Source organism: Schistocerca cancellata, chromosome 2, assembly GCF_023864275.1.
Source record: "Schistocerca cancellata isolate TAMUIC-IGC-003103 chromosome 2, iqSchCanc2.1, whole genome shotgun sequence".
Taxonomy (NCBI): Eukaryota; Metazoa; Arthropoda; class Insecta; order Orthoptera; family Acrididae; genus Schistocerca; species Schistocerca cancellata.
The window spans coordinates 947245666-947264550 of record NC_064627.1 but is presented as its reverse complement, the minus strand read 5'-3'; the positions used below and the strand labels follow the sequence as shown (position 1 = coordinate 947264550).

Genomic DNA, 18885 nt, shown 5'->3' with positions numbered 1-18885 from the left:
TCCAGGAGATCCAGGTAAAGGAAAAAGTGTCCAGGAGATCTGGTAAAGGAAAAATCATCTTACCCAGTCACTCACAAGTTATTGGCTAGTCGCAGACCCTGTGTTCTATCATCTGGCACTTACAGTACTGTCCTTGCTACATCTCGCTCCATGAAGGACATGGCCACGCAGACATGCGACCTCAGATTCAGCACTGCGGTTGAGAAATCGTCCAGTGTCATGGGAGCATCGCCATCTCCTCATCCAGCTATGCCACAAACCACCAAACATTCGCCTCGCAAGGCGAAGTCACCTGCTACACAACTGGCAGGATGGTATGGATAGAAGGAATATTCTCACGTAGACTCCCTATGGCCCTCCAGACAGCAAACATCTAAGTCTTCCTCTTACAACTGGAAAGGCTCCAAGAAGTCAAACAAAGATAATGGTCTTCTCCTTCACCAACTTGGACATCCTCTTCAATAGTGTTGCCACGTGATACCCTCACACGGCCAACCTGCGTATTGCCAGTGTGCATCACCAACCATTATTCTGCCCTGGACTCCGCAGAACGACAGAGGGAGAAAGCCAGTGCCTCTTTAGATCCCATGGAGCAGGATCCTCCACCCTTTGCTCCCTGTAGCCATGAGTCTTCGAAGATTGGCACTCAGCAGCCGCCGAAGTGACATCCCTTCATTTTTTCCCTCCTCCCCTATCCTTATTATGACTCTCCTCCAATGGAACATTTGTGGCCTTCAATCTAACAGAGTATTTCTCAGCTGCTCTTAGAATCACAGCGTCAGCTTGTTCTGTGCATCCAGGAAACAAAATAGTGTCCTCATGACCACTTTGAGCTCTCACATTTCTTCCCAGTCCGCTTTGACCTCACTTAGGACGGCATTCCATCTCCAGGGGAGTCTTGCTGTTCATATGGGATGTTGATCGTAGTCAACCCATCTCCGTGACTACCTGTCTTCAAGCTGTTGCACTTCGCCTTTTCCTTCCTTTCGTGACCTTTTCCCTCTGTACAGTTTACATCCCACCATCATTCGATGTCAGCAGGGCAGACTTCTTCCAGCTCATTAGGCAGCTACCTCACCCCTTTCTGCTGCTCGGTAGCTTTAATTCGCAAAATTCAATTCGCAAAATCAGGTTCTCACAGAACCTGTCCAAGAGGTGCCCTCTTGGCTGACTTCCTCAATCAAGGCAGGAGCATCCACATTCCTTTCAGATTCCACGCACACCTATTCCCATTTGGACCTCTCCTTCTGCACTACCCAGCTTGCCCATCGTCTCAAGTGGTCCGTTCTCTCTGACGCATACTCAAGCAACCATTTCCCCTGTGCTGTCCATTTGCTGACTCGTACCCCATCTACGTGCCACCCAAATGTCAGATTACTAAGGCCGACTGGAGGCTTTACTCCTCCCTGGTGACCTTCAGTGAACAACATTTCCCTAGTCGTGATTACTGGGTAGAATATCTTACAAACATTATCCTTACCACTGCAGAATGTTCCATCCCTCACACTTCCTCTTCATCACACCATGTCTCAGTCCCTTGGTGGACTATGGTATGCCATGATGCAATTCACACTTGGAGATGTGCTCTTCCTATTTTTTAAACATTGTCGTTCAATGGCAAACTGCACTCATTATAAATAGTTGCCTGTACAGTGTCATTGTGTTCTTAGGGACAGCAAGAAAGCTAGCTGGATTCCATTCACTAGTTCTTTTAACAGTTCCGCTCGATGTTCCATCATGTGGGCCAACCTCCAACAGCTCTCTGGGAACAAGATCTATTCCACAATTTCCGGCTTGACAGTAGCAGACAATGTCATCATGGACCGTATTGCTATCTCCAACACCTTGGGCTGCCATTTTGCGGAAATTTAGATCTCTTCCCACTATCACGCTGCCTTCCTCCATTGGAAACAAGTGGAGGAGGCTCAGGCAATAGCCTTCTCTTCTCTGAATCCTGAGTGCTACAGTGCAGCCTTTACTATGAGGGTGCTAGATAATGCTCTCATATCATCCCAATCCTTCACTCCAGGGCCAGACAATGTTCACATTCAGATGTTGCACCTTGCTCTTGTGGGCAAGCACTTTCTGCTTCATTACAACTGCATTTGGGCCTGGTAAGGACAAATGCCTTCCTTCTAGCTATTGTCCCGTTTCTCCTACCAGCTGTGTTTGTAAGGTGATGGAATATATAATTCATGCCCAGCTGGCATGGTGGCTCGAGTCTCGCAATTTACTAACCACTGCACAGTGTGGATTTTGCGTGCACCATTCTGCAGTTGACCATTTTGTCACTTTGTCCACCCATGTCATGAATAGTTTTCTGCAGAAATCCCAGACTGTGGCCGTGTTTTTCAATTTGGAGAAAGCCTGCAACACCTGCTGGAGGACTGGTATCCTACTTATTCTATACATGTGGGGCTTCCACGGCTACATGTCCTGTTCCTGATCAGGAATTTTTAAAAGACCAAGTTTTCAAGGTACGTTTGGGTTCTGCCTTGTTGAACACCTTTATCCAGGAAAATGGTGTACCTCAGGGTTCCATCTTGAGTGTCATCCTTTTAGCTATTTCCATTAACCGTATAATGCCCTATCTCCCACGGGGCATCTCCGGCTCCCTTTTCATTGACGATTTTGCCACCTATTGCAGTTCTCCATGAACTTGTCTCATTGAGTGGCGTCTTTAGCAATGTCTCGATCATCTTTACTCATGGAGCATCGACAACGGCTTTCATTTTTCCACTGACAAAACCGTTTGTATGAATTTGTGGCAGTGCAACTAGTTTCTTCCAATGTCTTTACATCTAGGGCCTGTTTGCTCTTCTGTTCATCAAAACTACGAAATTCCTGGGGCTCATGCTCAATAGGAAACATTCTTGGTCCTCCTGTGTGTGTCTTACCTGGCAGTACACTATATGTGGTCCCTCAGTGTCCGTGTCCTCAGTGGTACTACCTGGGGAGTAGATTGAACCACCCTCATCTGCTTGTACTGATCCCTTGTCTGTTCAAAACTAGACTATGGGTGTTTCATTTATGCATCCCCATCATGGCATCTGTTTGCCCACTGGCGCCTTTTACACTAGCCCAGTTGAGAGTCTGAAGACAGAAGCTGCCAAACTACTGCTGTCCTACTGCCGTGACTTTCTCCTCAACAGATATATGCATGTCGTTTGTCTGCCATGTGTGGCCACCAATCCTATGCCTCCTTCTTCGATGACTCCTTTGATCACGAGTATGGGGTGCATCCTGGAGTTCACTTTCAGCTCTTGCTCCAGCAGCTTAACTTCACACTACATGCAACTGTCCCAGTGGGTGTAAAGTCTTCACCACCTTGGCTTCGTGCAGCAGCCCGTGTTCACCTTGGGCTTCATTTGCTTCCTAAGGACATTACACCAACTTTGCTCTATCGCCTTCATTTTCATTACCTTCACACACAACTCAGCGATAGTACGTTTTGTGTATACTGATAGCTCTCAGACTGACTGTGGTGTGCCTTTGTCATTGGCACCAACATTTTTAGGTATTGGCTTCCAGAACACTGCTCAATATTTACAGCAGAGCTCTTTGTCCTGTATCAGATCACACAGTACATCTGGCGACACAGACGAATTGCATCATCTGCTCTGACTCTCTCAATGCCCTTCAAAGCCTCTGTATGCTTTGCAAAGAGTCCAGGAAAGCTGTCACTTGCTCACTCTTGATGGAGCCACTGTGATGTTTATGTGGGTTCCTGGTCACATTGGTCTGACAGGAAACGAGGCTGCTGACACTTCTACCAAAGCTGCAGTCCTCATACCTCAGCCCGCCAGTTCTTACATTCCCTCTGATGATCTCTGTGTTGCCTTCTGTCAGCAGGTGGTGTCACTTTGGCATCACCACCGGTTCTCCCTTCATGGGAACAAGCTCCAGGTTATTAAACCACTCCCAGCAGCTTGGACCACATCCTCTTGGCCCTCTCACTGTGAGGAGATCATTTTAGCCAATTTGCATATCGGGCATTGTCTTTTTAGCCATTGCCATTTGTTAAGTGGTGCTCCCCACCACTTTGTACTCATTGTCCACAACATCTGACAGTCTACCATTTCTTGATAGGGTATCCTTTTTTTAACCACTTATGTCCTCATTTGTGTTTGCCGTCTGAGTTATTGGCCATTTTAGCAAACAACACGCGGGCTGTCGATCGCGTTCTACTTTTTATCTGTCGTAGCAATATGGTAAAGGCCATTTAATTTTTAGTTCAGGACCTCCGTTTATCTATGGTGTGCTGCTTAGACCTTTCTCCAGATCCCTGTTTTTAGCAGTCTTCTCGTCCGTCTATTGGGATTAACATGTAGTTGTTTTTAACTCTTCTCTTCGTCTTCGTGTTCTACAGTCCTGCCATGGACGCGTATGACCGTAGTTGTTTTTGTACCCTAAAACAAAACAAAACAAATGACAGAAAAATACAAATTAGAGAAAAATATTTGTTTCAGTGTCCTGTGCAGCTTCCCTGAGTTTGTCCATTGAAATAATTTTTCATCCTATGTAACATAGTCTGTAGGCCTGATGGCAGTAAGAAGATGGTTCTAAATGTGCTGTTTTGAGCAGAAGTCTTCACTAAGTCATCAACTATTTTATTATATTTAATGATCCCCTTGACCCACATTAATTATACCTTCTTCCCAAGATTACTGTTTTTCTTGTGGCTTTCATAGTGTCCATTACCGATGGATTAATCTTCCTGAGAAGAGCTTTGTCTGCATATCTTGAAGCGAGTGTCTACAATCCAATTAAATCAAAATGTACTGATACAAGTATGTCTTTCTATGCTGCTTCAGCTCATAGTTAGCATTGGACAGTTTGGTAAGTGATGGCGTGGCAGTATGTTGGCGACCCATGACCAAAGTTTTTTCAGTGGGTGAGAGATCTGGAGAAGGTGCTGACCAGGGCAACAGTTGAATCGATGTAGGTCTGGAGAATGTGCTTGACCAATCAATGTAGATCAGGGCAGCACAAGGATCATGCAGTCTTGCAATATTATCTTGAAAGATAATGTCACAGGAACCTTGAAGATAGGGCATAGCCAGCAACATTAACACACCATAAATGTAATTACTGCTGTCGAAATTATTGATTATGCAAACCAGACGTGATAGGGTTCATGTCCCCAGTGGCATTCTCCATCATCACACCAGGTGATGACCTCATATGATGACAATGAATGCAGTCAAGCTATGTTTGTGCTTCTCAAAGGCTTCACCCACAAATATGTCCATCGTGGTGCTGTATCCAGAACCAAGACTTGTCTAAAAAGATGATGTGATGTCACTTCTATGTTCTGTAGTGTCATGGAGCACACCACTGTCAGTATATATATCTTTTCTGCCACATCAAACAAAGCTTTGACAGTGGTCACTGTGCTGATAGTTCGTAGAGTACTCCAGATGTCATCACACTGACTGTGTGGATACTTGTCTTGCTGCAAACAGTCTTAACTGAAGGTATGCAATGTGGCTGTACAGACCTGCATGGTGGAGTGAACAATATGTGTATTCTCTCAGGCTCTAATCATTTGGGGGCCATTGAAGTCCATTGTGGCACTGAGTAAGGCTATCCTGAACCCATCAGTTCCATGGTAGTTTATAGGATCCAGAGCAACATGAACAGCAGTACCACAGTCCCATAAACTACAGTCTTGATAGAGCACAATCATGCTGTTGCCAAATTCCACCCTGTGCCAATTGACATTTCTCTTTGTCACAGAAAATTTAACACAATCTTCTCACAAACAACCGGCATTCAACTGTGATTCATGAATGAGATACCAACTTCATAATCCTTCCTTTACTACAGAATGTAGAAAGCATTACTCCTACCTACTTTCTGTGGTTGCACTGAAATGCATTTTCAATCAGTTACTTCATGTTGTGCAAATTTGACATGTGTTGTATGCTGCCTTTGTGATATTTCAATTTCAAGAGCCAGCAGTGTACCACCAGCCCCTTGCCGAATGAGTTATATGCTGAGGTGTCAAAAGTCATGGGATAGCAATAAGCACATATACAGATGACAATACTGTCACGTACACAAGGTATAAAAGGGCAGCGAATTGACAGTTGACATTTGTGTTTAAGTGATTCTTGTGAAAAGGTTTCCGACATGGTTATGGCTGCCTAATGGGAATTAACAGAGCACAGATTCTTTCAGCTGAAGTACAGTGGCCAGCTTTAATGTGGTAACTAAGATCATTGGGTTTATGGATTCTGGGAAGCATGGAAAATGCGGGTGTGCAGAGGTCATTAAGGAGATGAAGATGGATTCATGGGAGAGGTTCTGGGACGGGTTTAAGGATTCAAATTAGGACTTGAAGTTTTTTTTGGACTTCTGGCATGGGATCACTGTGACAGTCACCAGATGCTTTCTGTAAGGTGACAGCTGTGATTCATCACAACGCTTGTGGAGCCTTTGTCTTCTGTAACAGTGATTAAATCAAGGTGTGTCTTGAAGTTGTGATGGCTGTTTTTCCTTCCATTGAGAATGACCTGGGAAAGGAGGGTGAGCCCAATTTGGAGTTAATGAATACTTGTATGGTAACCATCATGTGGTTAGATTGGAGAGAGGAGATTCACAGTTGGATGGTGATACGAACTGGTACAGGCACGATTTAATGTTGGGATTAGGATAGTGTCCAGAATTAACACAACTTGAATTAAAGCAGTGAAAAACCATTTGTAGGTCAAATTGAAATCAATCACTTGGCAGAAATGGTGACAGAAACCACTGAAGTATAACTTAATAGCAGTAGGTGGGCTTCACTATATTAAGATTCCAAGCAGGTCCAGGTGTCATGAACAAATAATATGGTCAGTCCAAAAAATATCCAGATATAAACAGTTAACTGCAAAGTTGTCGCCAGTCCTTTGGTCAGTCATGTAGAGAAACAACAGTTTTCAGACAAAAGTGAGAATTGACCTGAAACCACATGGTCTTAAATTGGCCAGCTGATGGGCCCATGTAACCTGTAGGCCAGAGATGTGATTCGATGTAGCACACCACACCATTAGACATAGGTGTAAAGAAGTGTACTGATAGTATGGCATCATCCTCCAATATGTCCGGCAGAATTGGAAACGGAAGTGTGAGAGCTTGTGATTGAATACTCTCATATGCAAAAGTGTGCTGGCCTTTATGGGAATGCTTTCGCTTGCCAGAATCTTTGTAATGACAGCTTTCAGTACTCTCATGTGTGCTGTAATACAGGTCAGTGATGCCAAAAATATACCATTAGTGCTTTCAGACACTTGCTTCATAATAATTGCTTATTCTGTTTTAATAATTGTGCACACACACACACACAGCATGTTACTAGCTACATTTACAATAACTTCCAAGCAGCTGTATCACTTCGAAACTTCACATCTCAGTATTCAACACACAAATATGCAGACACTTTATCTCATTTACGTGAAAACCAACTCACTTTTTTCTCACCTGAAGGGCATATAAACTCCGACATAATGAACAGTAAATTAAATATTCAAAAGTATAATTGATTTGTTCTTGGTAAATGGTCTGTCACTTAACTTAAAAAAAGAACACAGCTTGTTCAATTCAGTGCTGTGCTAAAAATATCTTCATCAGTAACAATACATACTGGGGGAGAGCAAATACTGGCACATAAAACTGATTGTTCAGAATTCCTGGGTGTAGATATTGAAGAGAACATGAATTAGAAGTCTCATATCAAGCTGCTGTGAAGGATGTGGCACATTCATTGCTCAGAAATTTCCTGTAAGGATAATATATGCTGTCCACCCATAAGCTACATGTAAGCAACTGTTAAAAAAAATTAGATGTGTTAACAATAGCCTAACAATACATGTACACTCTTGTGAAATGTGTTGTGAAGAATCAGGCATTTTTTGAAAATAGTAATAGTATTCATAAATATACCACTAGGAACAAAAATAGCCTCTACTATCCACAATCCACGACTTATCCTTGTCTTCATACAGAAAGGAGCAAAGTATTCATCCATAAAAATATTTGACTACCTCCCTTGAGGATTAAAGGTGCTGGCAGATGCTGAAAGTCTTAAAAACAAATTGAAATCAGTTCCCTTGGCAACAAATCATAATCCATATCTGAATCTCTAATTAGTATGTATGTGTTTGGATTACTGATATCAAATTTTGTTGTAGATCAAGGTTAAAACAAAAACTAGTTATGTAAATGGCCAGCACGTAGCCATGCTTTCACAGAGAATTATTTTTTTTTATTTGTGAACTGACATGTTCCACATCATGACGAGCTGTCATTGGAAAAAAAGAATTCTAACATAAATACCTAAACTAATCCATAATGAAGTACTGGCCAGCCAATACCTTCGCTGCGCAGTGCCGTTGGTACTGTTACCGACGACTGTGCCGCTAAAGCGGAGTTATTGAATGCAGTTTTCCGAAATTCCTTCACCAGGGAAGACGAATGGAATATTCCAGAATTTGCAACACAAACAGCTGCTAGCATGAGTTTCTTAGAAGTAGATACCTTAGGGGCTGCAAAGCAAATCAGATCGCTTGATACGGGCAAGTCTTCAGATCCAGATTGTATACCGATTAGGTTCCTTTCAGATTATGCTGATACAATAGCTCCCTACTTAGCAATCATATACAACCGCTCGCTCACCGATAGATCTGTACCTACAGATTGGAAAATTGCACAGGTCGCACCAGTGTTTAAGAAGGGTAGTAGGAGTAATCCATCGAACTACAGACCTGTATCATTGACGTCTGTTTGCAGTAGGGTTTTGGAACATATACTGTATTCAAACATTATGAATCACCTCGAAGGGAACGATCTATTGATACGTAATCAGCATGGTTTCAGAAAACATCGTTCTTGTGCAACGCAGCTAGCTCGTTATTCGCACGAAGTAATGGCCGCTATCAACAGGGGATCTCAAGTTGATTCCGTATTTCTAGATTTCCGGAAAGCTTTTGACACCGTTCCTCACAAGCGACTTCTAATCAAACTGCGGGCCTGTGGGGTACCATCTCAGTTGTGCGACATATCATCATCCAGGAAAGTGGCGAAATTGGACTGAGCAAAGATTGGGTAATTGTACGGGCGCTGATAACCACGCAGTTGAGCGCCCCACAAACCAAACATCATCATCATCTCAGTTGTGCGACTGGATTCGTGATTTCCTGTCAGGAAGGTCACAGTTCGTAGTAATAGACGGCAAATCATCGAGTAAAACTGAAGTGATATCAGGTGTTCCCCAAGGAAGCGTCCTGGGACCTCTGCTGTTCCTGACCTGTATAAATGACCTGGGTGACAATCTGAGCAGTTCCCTTAGATTGTTCGCAGATGATGCTGTAATTTACTGTCTAGTAAGGTCATCCGAAGACCAGTATCAGTTGCAAAGCGATTTAGAAAAAGATTGCTGTATGGTGTGGCAGGTGGCAGTTGACGCTAAATAACGAAAAATGTGAGGTGATCCACATGAGTTCCAAAAGAAATCTGTTGGAATTCGATTACTCGATAAATAGTACAATTCTCAGGGCTGTCAATTCAACTGAGTACCTGGGTGTTAAAATTACGAACAACTTCAGTTGGAAAGACCACATAGATAATATTGTGGGGAAGGCGAGCCAAAGGTTGCGTTTCATTGGCAGGACACTTAGAAGATGCAACAAGTCCACTAAAGAGACAGCTTACACTACACTCGTTCATCCTCTGTTAGAATATTGTTGCGCGGTGTGGGATCCTTACCAGGTGGGATTGGCGGAGGACATCGAAAGGGTGCAAAAAAGGGCAGCTCGTTTTGTATTATTACGTAATAGGGGAGAGAGTGTGGCAGATATGATACGCGAATTGGGTTGGAAGTCATTAAAGCAAAGACGTTTTTCGTCGCGGCGAAATCTATTTACGAAATTTCAGTCACCAACTTTCTCTTCCGAATGCGAAAATATTTTGTTGAGCCCAACCTAAATAGGTAGGAATGATCATAAAAATAAAATAAGAGAAATCAGAGCTCGAACAGAAAGGTTTAGGTGTTGGTTTTTCCCGCGCGCTGTTCGGGAGTGGAATGGTAGAGAGATAGTATGATAGTGGTTCGATGAACCCTCTGCCAAGCACTTAAATGTGAATTGCAGAGTAGTCATGTAGATGTAGATGTAGACTGTCCTAAAACATTGCAGTCTGAAGTTAGGGGCCAAATGTCCTGAAAGTGTCTTCCAAAGTTTCAAGAACCAATACTAAGCAAGAAATTAACAATTATATTACAACTTTTTTTTTGTATAATTCCCTTCATCATCTGCAACTCAGTTCTGAGCGTGCATAACTCCTTCCTGCATAGAGTGAGGATTTCAACTCAGCTTATGGATGTCTTTCTGATGACTGAAAGACTGGTTCTGATATTAACATGCACCCATACAAATTGCACTAAATGGTTGGAAGAAAGTGGGAGTGTGATTGATGGAGCTTTCTTGCTTGTCACCTGAACAGCAGTGGGTGTAGTGTTCCTCCACAGCAACCAATCTGCAGCATGTTCTTCCCAAGATGTCTTCATGATATGTTTGAGCTTGTGCTTAAGATGGGTTCCATGAGGTCTACTGCCAGAACAGAGTTCACCAGAGAGTATTTGGTGGGGAAGCTTAGTATGGCTTATGTGATGATCATGGCCTAACATCTCAGTTGATGAGTGATGATGATTTCCTCAGTGCTGTTTAGATTCATTTTCTTGAGAATGACTTTGTTTGTCACATAGTTCTCCCATGTAATGTTTAAGATGTATCTCATTTTTAGCTGATGGACGCTCTCAAGTTTTTTGATAACGCAGCAGTAGTGTCCAAGTTTCACAGTGTTATAGGAATGTGGGAATGACAACAAATCTGTGCACCATGAGTTTGGTATGCAACTTTGGTCTTATTCTCTGACTGAACATTAACCATCTGAAAGCTGCGTGGGCAGCCCCAATTCTTTCAACAACATCCTGTTTGCAGGTACCATATTTACTCGAATCTAAGCCACACTCGAATCTAAGCCGCACCAGAAAAATGAGACTCGAAATAAAGGAAAAAAAAATTTCACGAATCTAAGCCGCAGCTGAAATTTGAGACTCAAAATTCAAGGGGAGAGAAAAGTTTTAGGCCGCACCTCCAAATCGAAACAAAGTTGGTCCATTGTAATATGAGACACAATTCAGGTCGAATGAATGACGATACAGCTACAGTAGTTTGGTTCGAGCTGTAAGCTTAGCAGTTAAGCTTTACCAGGTAGCCATTGCTATGCGTCAGGCGCTCCGTCCTTATTTATACGGGTACCCTTCGTTTTTCACGTGCTTCGTCTGGTTTGAATTGATTGCTTATTTTTCTTTGATCTGATAATTGCCGTTCTCTTTGTTATATGTGTTTTCGTCACTCAAAGCTGAAAATGCATTACTGTACTGTGTCATGCATTGTTTGTCGCATTCCGATAATGAATGTTCACGACCTGTCACCGCTCGCGGCATGGTTTGCTTTTGTGCATGCTACTGCCGCTTACAATTAAAAAAAAAAAGAGAGTAATTGTCTCAGTAGCGTAACAATGGCAAGAGACTGCTATTTGTTGTTATTTACACTGCTGCTTTCTTTGATAATGATCAACAAGAACCAAATAATAAACTGCGTATGATAGAAGGTGTTCTGAACGAGAGTTTAGCGACAATTTTTCTCCATTTGAAAATCTTTGCAGACGCCTCTTTAGTACATTATTTTCTGCACAGAAATTAGAGTCACCTTAGATTTAAAAATCTAGTCAATTGCCGCACGCGCTTCATTTTTGACTGTATCACTATTAGGCATAAGAATAATACAAATATGAACATGACATATGTGTATACTTCCGCGTTTGTGTTGTCTCACTCTAGTTTCGTAGTTTATTAGGCAGACAGGAGTTAAATGAGATAGCAGCAAACACGAAAGAATACATGGCAAAATGTTTATATTTGTATTATTCTTATGGTGAAGAGAATACTGCATGTGATTCAGAATTCACAAAAGTTCCCATTAGCAACCATCTCTTCTCACAGGTAGAAAAAAAAATCAGAACGTAGAATTGGCCATACTGACAAACATCGCAAACGGTCTTGCCAGTCGGATTTCGTAGTGCATTGAAAAGCTGCTACATTCGGAGATGAACAATACGGAATTTGTATTTACTTCGTTGGATAATGTATGAAAATGCAGTGGTCGAAATTCGGGTCGGAGAAAAAAGCTCGTCTTCCATCTTTTTTTTTAAATTTATTTACTGACGCAGAGGTTTTGGCGCCAGTATTTATCTTTGTGCCTGTAAAGCATGCCTGTGTAGCGCTACATATATTCGACGGCAGAAGTTAGTTGTGGCGGCACCTACCAACATATTTCAGAACTTCCGATTACTTTGCACTCGATTCTAAGCTGCAGGCAGTTTTTTGGATTACAAAAACCGGAAAAAAAGTGCGGCTTAGATTCGAGTAAATACGGTACACCTTTTAGACAAGTTGCTTCCAAGATATGAAAAGCGATCAGCCTAATCCAGTGTTGTGTTTAAGATGGAGATATTGATCTCAGGAAGAATTAATCCTGGGCAGGTTGTGCAAGTATCTTAATTTTTTTTTATTTTATTTATTTATTTATTTTTTATTTTTTTATTTATTTTTTTATTTTTTGTTTTTTTGTATTGATGGTAAGACTAAAATAATTTTGTGCAGATTTAAAGCAGTTGAGTTACTGTTGTAACTCTGCAGGTGTTAGAGCAGAGGATGTAGTGTCGTCAGCATTCTGTAGTTCTGTCATCCACGTAACCTGGATCCTGGGTATGACTTTATGAATGAAGTGTTGCCATACTGAAGAGATGCCCATCAAAATGAAACTTAATCCCTATGCCTTAGTTGTTTGCAGTTGATTCATGTGCACAGAAGTCATGTACAGTGCAAAGACTGTTGGAACAAGCACATAGCCTTGTACTGAACCCTGAGTAATTGGGAACGAACCCAGTGCAGAGGTACAGTAAAGAACCTGCCCAAACATACCAAAATGAAGAGCCTGAAACAATCCCACAGGACATCCAGAGTGTCTCAGTACTTCCCACATGGCAAATCTACGTACTGAATCAAAGACTTTTCCTAGGTCATGAAAACTAAATATTGAGGTCTGTGTTGCTGTTTGCATTTTCCTGGAGTTGTGTAACACAGAAGATCATATCTGTTGTGCCTCTGGAGGTTTGGAAACTGCATTGAGGTTCAGGAAGAACCCTGTCTGAAATAATTTGGAGTCAATTTCCAGAAAAGATTTGTCTTTTGCATTTCTATCAAGTTGCTGGAGGCATCCTCATGTCATTGTTTCTGTTCAGGAGTCAGAGTGTCAAGAATAAACTTTGTATGCACTTCTCTCTTCTTCAAAACATTCTGGAAAACGTGTTGAACACTTGATTTAGAGATACTTCTCCACTGTGATTTATGACACAACAGCATCAACACGCTACAGTCGTACGTCCACCACTTAACGCAGCCTGCTCACAACTAATCGGTTGAATCCATATCTGTTATTTACAGCTGTTAGCCCAAGCTGCTACCATAGTTACTGTGCTGCCATCGTCTGTACACCAGGAATAAAATCAAATAATAGAAAGTCCAGTTTGGAGTATCAACAACCTTATGAAAAGGTTAGATTGCTACTCACCGTAGATGACACATTGAGGTGCAGCCAGCCACGATGAATAGACAGTTACACATCTGAGCTTTAGGCCAAAACCTTCTTCAGAATGGAAAACACATACACACAAAACAACTCTCTCTGGCCGCTCTAGCCACAGTGCAAACATGTCACATCGAACAGAAACAGAAATCCAGAGTGGGGTGGGACAGCAGAGTACAAGTGGGAGGAAAGGTGTCAGTGCTGCCTGCTGGAGTGTATAGGGACTAGATGATGGCAGGACAAAGTTGCCACCAGGTGCAGCATCGAAAGGATGTGCAAGGCGTTGGAGGAGGGGGGGGGGGGGGGGGGGAGGCAGGGATGGGGAACAGAAAAGAAGAGGAACAGAGAAGGAGAAAAGGTCGGTGGTTGTATTGGCAGAGAGCGGTGCACAGTGAGGGTAAGGGACATGAATCGGCATGAGATGATAGAGATGATAGGACAGAGGGGGAGAAACTAATGCAATGTTTTCCTCTTGTTTCAGTACTTATGTCATTTAGTCTCCTGTGTCAAATGCTATAGTTTTAACTTACCTTTGTTAGATGAATTTTTGCTCGACAATGATTTATGCGACCCTGATCCACTTTTCAAATTATGACAGTCACAGGTAGATCGAACTTTGGATCAGCAGTGCACTGTGACGAGGCCAGGAGTCTCAGCAGTTGCAGCAGCATTGGCTGCCGAGCTACTGGTGTCAGTCTTGCAACATCCACTAAGGTAAGGCATCAGAACACTTGACAATTTACTCAGCTAGGTGGAACAATGATCAGAATATTGAACTCACATTCTGGAGGACTGGGATTTGAATCCCTCGCCCTCCCTCCAGAATGTACCTTGGTTTCCTTAAATCACATTAAACAAATCACCAATTGGTATCTAATGACCTCAGTGTTGACTTATCATTAAATCATACTCATTTTATGCTTACTTGTGATTATTCATTTTGTCCTTACTTCTATTTAGTATAAGAGAAGATGAACATAAAGGTATATTATTTAATGACTTTCAGCTGAGTGTAGCTATATATTTTGCCAGAAGAATTATTTTTGTATCTTATATATATATTTGTATACACCCTTGGAAAAAGGCTTGCTTATCATTTGTAAACACATTTAGTACGTACAGTGCAGTAAATTTTATATGGTGTAAAATTTACATGGTAAATAGTTTGTAGCTTATACAAGCAGTTTAGCTATCAAAATGCAAACTTTTCCCACTCATTCTGATCTAACCTGTACCATAGGTGTTGTTGTATCCAACATGTACACATTCCGATGTAAATTATATATATGTTTTTGCAAGTATACAGGTATGATTCTGCGATTACTGACACAGTAGAGCTGTGTGCTAACCAAGACATGGATGCAGACTGAGATTGCCTTTTGCAGATATCACTACATATTATAGCCCCCAGGGGCTCAGCATTTATTTGCTGGGTACGGGCTTGGCGACCCCGGGGTTCCTGAGCTGGAGACTGGTAGGCGCCACCAGTCCCCCGTCACCGTAAGCTCTGAGCGTACTTCAGCGACCAACGTGCGGCGCGGTGGTGGAACGTTGTGTGTCTCAGGGAATGGGGATCTTGGCTTGACCGCCCGGTTCGCGAGGATGGAACAAACCTCTATAAAAAAACCCTCAATCTCAAGGTGTGCTGCGCGCTGATGAGATGCATGGCTGTTGAGGTGGAACAGTCGATAGCGGGCAACCTCTGGGGAACCTGCCGCACCTCAGTTGTATAAGGCTTACCTAGGCACGCGGGGCTCTGTCTAGGTGGACTTCTAGTTCCCTCGCTGCTCGTGGGACCGAGATGGATCCTTCGAACTCCTCTTTTCTTCCTCCCAGCGGAAAGGGTGGGCCGCTGGAAGGTTCTAACACCCAGTCTCTTAAGAGGGCCCGTGCAGTCAGTCCCCCTGACTCCGGCGCTTCTTTGAAAAGTCCAGTCTTAGGTAACAGAATACATTCTGGTAATCTGAATGTGTTTCTCATTGTGAAACGGAAGGAGGGTAGTTTCGAGAAGGTTTCGCCCTTCTATATACAAAAGGGATTGGAGGGAATCTGTGGCTCCTTAAAATCGGTAAAGCGCTTACGTAATGGAACCTTGCTAGTGGAAACTTCCACTTCCCAGCAAGCCAATAAACTTCAGTCTGCTAAATGCCTTGGAGAGTATGCCATAGACACTGAACTGCACAGCACCTTGAACTACAGCAAAGGTGTTGTGACATGCCGAGATCTAGCTGATATTCCCAAGGAAGAACTGCAACGTGAGTGGGCTCCAGAAGGTATCGTTGATGTCCAACACATCATGAAGAGGGTTGATGGCACTCTTGTCAAATCCGACTCCTTTATTCTGACCTTCAGTAGCACAAAACTTCCTGAACATGTTAAAGCTGGCTTCCTTCGCCTTAGTGTGAGGCCTTATTTCCCGGCCCCAATGCGCTGTTTCAAATGCCAGCGTTTTGGGCATACCACCTTAGGCTGTAAAGGCGAAGCGACTTGTGGAAACTGTGGTCTGGCTGCTCATGAAGGAGTTGGTTGCTCGCGTCCGGCAAAATGTATTAATTGCTCTGGGAACCACCCTGTTTGGAGTAGGGACTGCCGCATATTTTTAGAGGAACGCAAGGTCCAGGAAATAAAAACAACCCAGCGTATCCCCTATGGTGAGGCCAAGAAGATCTTTAAGTCGATGCAACCTCCCACATTTGCTACATCTTTTGCCTCCCTGGTTCAGAAGCCTACTCCAAAAGTCGATGCCTCAACGCAGACCGAGGTGGTGAGTGTTGGCACTAACACCTGTAGCTGTCAGTGCACTTGCAATGCACCCAGTGTTTCAGAGCCAGTAGCCCCTACTCGAACGGCAGACAAAGGTACAGTGGCGAACTTGGGCCAGCCCCTAGCGCCTCCAACAGCTGAGGCTGTTCCCAAACCCAGTGCGGCAATTCCCACTCCCACATCAGCTCCCCCAAAGTCCACCAAACCACAGAAAGCTACCGTCCAGCAGCAACAGCGCGTCAAATCCCGTGGTAAACCATCGGACCATGCGGATGTTGTTTTACGTGAGGCTTCATCTGACTCTTCCCCAGAGTTGATGGAGTACGATGTATGTGTGGGGCAATCATCTCGTCCCACGCCTGCCCCTACACCTGCTGCGGTCTCCCCGCCCCGTCGGAGAGACAGGATGAAGGTGCTACCCCCAACATAGATGGCTCCCATACTCCAGTGGAACTTGCAAGGGTTCAGGACGCATGTGGAGGAACTTCGTCTACTGTCTCAGGGTAGACCACTGTGTCTCTGTCTCCAGGAGACGTATTTCCATCCATCTTACTCCCCTGAGCTACGAGGCTACACACTCCATAAAAAGGACGACCTGCGTGGAGAGAGAGCTAGAGGAGGCGTAGGTATTTTCGTCAGGACGGACTACCACTCCTCGCCTCTCTCAATTACGACAACTTTACAGGCCGTCGCTGTGTCCGTGCACGTGCGTCATCCATTGACGGTATGTTCACTTTACTTGCCCCCACATGATGCTCTTGATGAAGCAGCCCTCACCGACCTTCTTACCCAGCTCCCCCAGCCATTCATTATTTGTGGTGATTTTAATGCCCACAATGTGCTTTGGGGCTCTGCAATTACCTGCCCCAGGGGTAGAGCAATTGAGAGGCTTCTCCTGTCATCCTGTGCCTACTTGCTCAATGGAGGACAGAGTACTCATTTCTCCACAGCGACTGGGTCGTTCTCTGCCATTGATCTCTCGCTTTGCTCTCCGGCTCTTGCCGCCAGTGCTCACTGGGAAGTGGTCGCTGACTTGCACGGCAGTGATCATTTCCCAATCTGGATTCACCTGCCCGATGGCGTGGGCCCCGAAAGGAGACCACCACGATGGGTGCTCAGTGGAGCTGACTGGACACTTTATAGCCAGTTGGCCCAATTCGACCACTGTGCGAATGTTGAGATGTGGGTGGATCATATTACCAAAACGGTCCACCACGCCGCTGCAGCATCCATTCCGCAGTCCACAGGCCACCGGAAGAGGCCACCTGTGCCTTGGTGGAGTGCCGAATGCCGCTCTGCGATCAGGACCCGGCGTGCGGCTCTGCGTCGGTTCAAGTGTCGGCCGACTGCTGAGAATCTTGCAGCCTTTCGGGTGGCGAGGGCAAGATGTCGCCGCATTATTCGTGAGAGCAAGAAGAGGTCATGGCAAACGTTCCTGAACACCATTAATCGTTCCACCAAAAGTTCCATTGTGTGGGAGACCATCAGGAGAATTTCTGGCAGAGGAGGGAGGTGCCCCATAGCTGCTGTAATGAATAATGGCACTCTCCACACGGATCCGCGAGACATTGCCCAGACTATGGCAGCGTATTTCGCCACAGTTACTGCAACAACCAGTCAGGATCCAGGTTTCCAGCGCCATAGAGCCGTTGCTGAGAGATGTGGTCTGGACTTCCATTCCACCTCTCATGAAGTTTACAACTGCCCATTTTCTATGTGGGAGCTGGATTCTGCATTGTCTGGCGCTCGTGACACATCCCCTGGCCACGACAGGATCCATTACAGTATGCTGTGGCACCTCACAATGCGCAACAAAGACATCCTCCTCGCACTTTTTAATGCCATTTGGGCGTCGGGTCACTTTCCTGACGCGTGGCGTGAGGCGGTTTTAATCCCTTTTTTAAAACCCGGGAAAGACCGCTTGAGCCCAAGTAGCTACCGTAGCATTGCCCTCACTAGTTGCATAGGGAAGACCTTGGAGCGGATGGTCAACCGCCGCCTTGTCTGGATGTTAGAATCCCGGCAACTCCTTAGTCGCTTTCAGTGTGGGTTCAGGAGGTTTCGTTCCACCTTCGATAACCTTGCCCTCCTGGAGGCGGCTATCCAACAGGCTTTCCTACGCCGTCATCACCTTCTAGGTGTATTTTTCGACATCGAGAAGGCCTACGATACTACTTGGAGGCGTCTCATCCTGGAGCAGCTTCACGAATGGGGTTTTCGTGGTTGTCTTCCTCTTTTTCTTCAGTCTTTCCTCTCGCCACGATATTTTAGATACCGAATTGGTGACGTCCTGTCTGATCGCTTTGAGCAGGAGAATGGTGTCCCTCAGGGTAGCGTTTTAAGTGTGACTCTGTTTGCCATCGCTATTAATAGCATTACGTCCATAGTGAAAAGTCCTGTCCAGTGTTCTTTGTTTGTGGATGATTTC

At 44.2% G+C, this 18885-nt stretch overlaps 1 protein-coding gene across 1 annotated transcript in view; it reads left to right on the top strand.

Annotated features, from left to right (window-relative positions):
- Nucleotides 1-18885, top strand: part of LOC126162924 (ubiquitin-like modifier-activating enzyme ATG7) — a 111087-nt gene that overhangs the window by 64529 nt on the left and 27673 nt on the right. Inside the window, exon 10 of the mRNA XM_049919742.1 lies at nucleotides 14293-14408. Coding sequence (XP_049775699.1) covers nucleotides 14293-14408 — 116 coding nt within the window. The remainder of the gene's footprint in view (nucleotides 1-14292; nucleotides 14409-18885) is intronic.